The sequence below is a fragment of the Cupressus sempervirens genome, chromosome 11, assembly GCF_028749045.1.
Source record: "Cupressus sempervirens isolate cs-2001-9-10 chromosome 11, ASM2874904v1, whole genome shotgun sequence".
Classification (NCBI taxonomy): Eukaryota; Viridiplantae; Streptophyta; class Pinopsida; order Cupressales; family Cupressaceae; genus Cupressus; species Cupressus sempervirens.
In genome coordinates, this window is record NC_143128.1 from 860,615,411 (window position 1) to 860,620,142 (window position 4,732).

Here is a 4,732-nt window from a genome sequence, read left to right on the forward strand (position 1 = left end):
ATGGCTTCAAACTCCCGTCCTTAGCCTTCCTGGAAACCTGCAAACTCCCGTTCTTGGGTCTCCCTGGAAACCTGCAAACTCCCGTTCTTGGGTCTCCTTCTCCACAGGTTTGGCAGCCTCTGAAGAATAACAAAGAATGAGCGAAAATCAAGTCTGGAATCCCCCCAAAATGCCTCCAAACCTCTTTAAAAAGGGCATAACTGTAACTCACGTCCAAGAGAGGTTAATGAAACATATTTTAATAATAATTATCATTTATTAGTCCAACGGTTTCCAAAGATTAACTCCCTTTTTCCGAAACTTCACTTTCTTGGGCCTGCCTGCCTTAGTAAAGATTTTCTTTTTTTTAAATTATTTGAAAAGGGGACATGACATAAAACCTCATAAGATGGAAATTATGGAGCAAGAAAAACATTGACTAGGGCTAAATATTAAATATGACAATTAGAATGTCAACCCATTTTCATAGTATAGATCCATAAATCTGCATATAAGAATCTAATCGAGCCAACCAATAGAAACATAGAATAATAATTTTAAAAAATTATCATTTACTTTAAAAAAAATTAATATTTATATAAAACAAACAAAAACAAAAATTCAGATTGGTATATAGAAATTAATTTAATAACCGATTAATACATCAAAAAAAAATTGACACAATAGTATCTAGCCTACGAGCAAATACTACAGATCAACATGAAGATTCAACGTACAGATTAATTGGTCTCTTCATTCTCCAAAATTCTTCGTTCATTCACTCATTCAGTTCCCGGGAACCCCTTTCCCCACACCGAATTTATATAAAAGGTGCGTTTTCCATTGGTATCGTCATTTTTAAAATCTCTGCGGATCTCCTTACAATCCACATTAGATCGAGGTAGGCAGGATGGCTTCGGCTGTGAAGCAAACGGCAAGTCAGAGGGTAGAAACCGGACACCAAGATGTGGTTCACGACATCGCAATAGATTATTACGGGAAGCGCATGGCCACCTGCTCTTCAGATCGAAGCATCAAAATCTTTGGTCTCAGCGGCTCCGACTCGCCTACACCTCTCGCCACTCTCTCCGGTCATCAAGGCCCCGTCTGGCAGCTTGCCTGGGCGCATCCCAAGTTCGGATCTTTGCTCGCCTCCTGCTCTTATGACCGATGCGTTATCGTCTGGCGCGAGGGCGGTCCGCAGGGGAACGAGTGGTCGCAGTTTCAACTCTTCGCCGAGCACCATGCCTCAGTCAATTCAATTTCTTGGGCACCCCACGAACTCGGACTCTGCCTTGCTTGCGGTTCTTCCGACGGATCCGTTACCGTTTTCACGGGTCGGGAAGACGGACCCTGGGACAAGACCAAGATAGATCAAGCCCACCAGGTTAGTTTTTTTTCATTTAATTCTGAATTGTCCTTTCGGGGTAGTTTTCAGCTTTGATGCCAGATATTTCTCTTGGCCTAAATTAGCTATCGACTTGCTTACAGCCTTGACGTATGGCCTAAGAGCCACAACTAGAATTGATTTAATAGTAGTTTACATCAATTAAACATTACACGTGGTGTATCTAAACATTGAACAGTTCCAATGGAGATTTGTACGGGTTTTTCCTTCGATGGCCTTGATTCTTTGGTAGTTAAGCTCTTCCATAGTTGAGAAATACTGCGAAACATGTTTTAGGTTTGACCTTTTTGTATGTTATGGTTCTATATGGTTCATACAAATGTTCTGCTAAACGGAGGAAAATCTTCATTTGCAGACCTTACATGTTTTAGTACTTGATTTCTGTAGTGCGTAGGTTTAACCTTCTCCAGTTCAATAAGCATCAGGGCCAACAAATTGCGCTGGTTATAGTCCGTGATTATCATGCTCAACATAAATTAGATCTGCGTCATAAGTTTCAAATTGACTTTCGGGTCAGACTTCTTAACATTATGGGCAGGACGATTGAAAAATTACAAGGTTAAATTTTGTGAGAGGAATGTCTGGATGGAAATGCTTGGTAGTTTCCTCTCCAACATTCCGGACCTCAATAATGAGTTCATCAGGGAGACAGTTATAAATATAACAGTAACAAAAACATAATGAACAATAACAAAGGACTCTTGTTTTATTCATCAACAGATTAAAATTTTATTACTGTTGAAGACTCGACATTTCTCCTAGAATTATGCTAGATAGTCTGACAGCTAACTAGAGACTCTTGACAACAAAACTGAAAGAGGTCTTAAGTTCTTCTTTGACTCGTACTCAAACTCATATGACAGATATGCATCAAGTGTACATCACGTAACGATTCATTTATGAATTAATTCCTAACAGAGGAATCCATTGCATTATTAGTTTTGTTTCAACAGTTTTTAGAAAATAGTCAAGCATTGAATAATAGCCACTACTACATATATTTTATCAGAAACATATCTAAGTGCATTATCTTTTTCATCAATAGTTTTATCATTTTATGAATATATTCAATTGGTGAATATTAGCCACTAAGATTTTCTGTATACCAGGTTGGTGTCACTGCAGTCTCATGGGCGCCTGCTTCGGCACCTGGATCCACTGTAGGGCAGCCCACAGATCCTGTGCAGAAGCTGGTGTCTGGTGGATGTGACAATACAGCTAAAGTGTGGAAATTTTATAATGGTACCTGGAAGCTGGATTGCTTTCCTCCCCTGCAACTACATACTGATTGGGTGCGTGATGTGGCCTGGGCACCCAATTTAGGGCTTCCCAAAAGCACTATTGCGAGTTGTTCCCAGGATGGGACTGTGGTCATATGGACTCAGGGGAAGGAGGGAGATAAATGGGATGGTAGGGTTTTGAATGATTTTAAGACCCCGGTATGGAGGGTCAGCTGGTCATTAACCGGAAACATATTAGCAGTTGCGGATGGGAATAACAATGTGACACTCTGGAAGGAAGCAGTGGATGGGGAGTGGAACCAGGTTACCACAATAGAGTAATTCAATGTTGGTTTCCTTGTTTTGTTGTGATTTTTCTTACTTTACATGTTTTAGATTGTGTATTAACCTGAGTTCTCATTTTAAAGTAGGCTCGCTTGGCAAATTTTTTTTGTTAGGACTGTTTTCATCCCAGAAATCCCTTGGAATAGGATGGAAGTTCCATTAATTTGGCAGATATTTTTTGTTAATATATCTGAATTGATTAATATAAATTACATGAATATAGAGGTTTGGAAATTCGGGAGAAATTTCTCTATTATGGGAAATGGATTTTTTTTCACAGTCCTTGACTCATCAATTTTTGCTTTTTCACTAATTAGTGAGCAATTTGACGTAAGGAAAATTCACATCAGCCTGGTTTCCGTTGCTTTGTGGAAAACTTGAATTGCACTGAGCTGTCTTTTATTTATTATTGTGAATTTTTCAATTTTGGTCTTCATCTTACAATATGGTACCTTTTCTTGTAAAATTTAGATTGAAAATGGCACATGTCAGGCAAGAAAATTGACTTGTATTATATGACATTGCAAATGGTCCTTTGCCCACAAAATTGCAGCATATACAACATTTGAGACATCTTCACTGGCATAGAAATAAGTTAATAACCATCACAATATGTAGTCATGACAAGAATGTATCAGATTATAAATTCAATTATTTACAAAATTACGAAAAGAGGCTTTAGTGATGGTTAAAAGTCCTTATATGTCTATATATTTCTGCGGAAAATGCAAGCAAAATAATTCATATGCAGGGTACAAGGACAATTAACTACTTTCAGAATACCAAAATCCATATGAAGAGGAAAGCATAAAAAGGCCAAGTGGCTTCTAGGGCATTAGAGACTCATCTTTTTGACGTTCCTGTGGATCTGTGTCTTGAGGTGAGCTAAATTAGTGGAAACAAGAGACAGTGGTATGATATCATAAATATAAGCTTTTAACAGGAACTTTGTAAAAGGGAACACATTCTTTGATGTTTCAGGCTTGAACATCCAATTCATCACGAGCAGAAACAATTGGGCATGCCCATAGAGGTAGGGCATATCCTTTTGCCAGGTATTTGTAGCTGTGGAACTGGATTTTAATATTAGTAGGAGAGGTATTTTCTTATATATGTGGTTTTATCAGTCATAATGGTTGGAGTCTAGAGTTATAATTTAATAGGATATCAATGCTTATAATGTTGTAATGACTTAATATTAAATTATAAATTAGAATATATGTGTAATAACATAAATAAGCAACTTGTTCAGTGTAAGTCTCAACAGATGTGACTTGCTCTCTCATTAATAGAGAAGTGTGCACCAATGTTCTAGTGTGTCCCTGTTTTTCTCATTGCCTAATTACAACAAATGGTATCAAAGTCAATCTCATGCTTTGTTCGTGCAGTTTGTTGATGATTTAAATACATCTAAATTTAATTTAGAAGTTGTAACTTGGAGCAATTTTTTGGAAGGGATACAGAGAATTATTAGAAAATTTTTAGTATCTCGCTATATTTGGCTAGTTCTAGTTAATAGTTTTTTAGGCTTTCTTTTTGGTTTGCTCTTTCAGTTCTATTTATAGACGCTGCCTTTCTGAAGACAATCTTGCTTTTTTGTTCATGCTATAGTCAATGTCTGTAAACTCTATTTAAGAGTTCAAGTTAATGCAATAATAATCCCGTTTTTAATTATTTCATGGTATCAGTTCGGGTCTGAGCTTGACTGCCTTATGAGAAGGCTCAAAATTTTGAAGCTTTTTCTGTGCCTGCTGGTTAGGTTTTTTGGGCAATTTTTTTT

General features: G+C 37.4%; 1 protein-coding gene and 1 long non-coding RNA gene across 2 annotated transcripts; both read left to right on the forward strand.

The window, feature by feature from the left end:
- Positions 1-610: 610 nt before the first annotated feature.
- LOC149532239 (protein transport protein SEC13 homolog A-like) lies at positions 611-3,186 on the forward strand. Its single transcript, XM_089809569.1, has 2 exons — positions 611-1,366; positions 2,497-3,186. The coding sequence occupies exons 1-2, from the start codon at positions 890-892 to the stop codon at positions 2,947-2,949; spliced, it is 930 nt and encodes a 309-aa protein (XP_089665695.1). The 5' UTR covers positions 611-889; the 3' UTR covers positions 2,950-3,186.
- A 316-nt stretch (positions 3,187-3,502) lies between these two features.
- Positions 3,503-4,058, forward strand: LOC149532240 (uncharacterized). The gene is made up of 2 exons (XR_016359228.1): positions 3,503-3,832; positions 3,934-4,058. It is a non-coding gene; the product is annotated as an uncharacterized LOC149532240 (long non-coding RNA).
- The last annotated feature ends 674 nt before the right edge of the window (positions 4,059-4,732 follow it).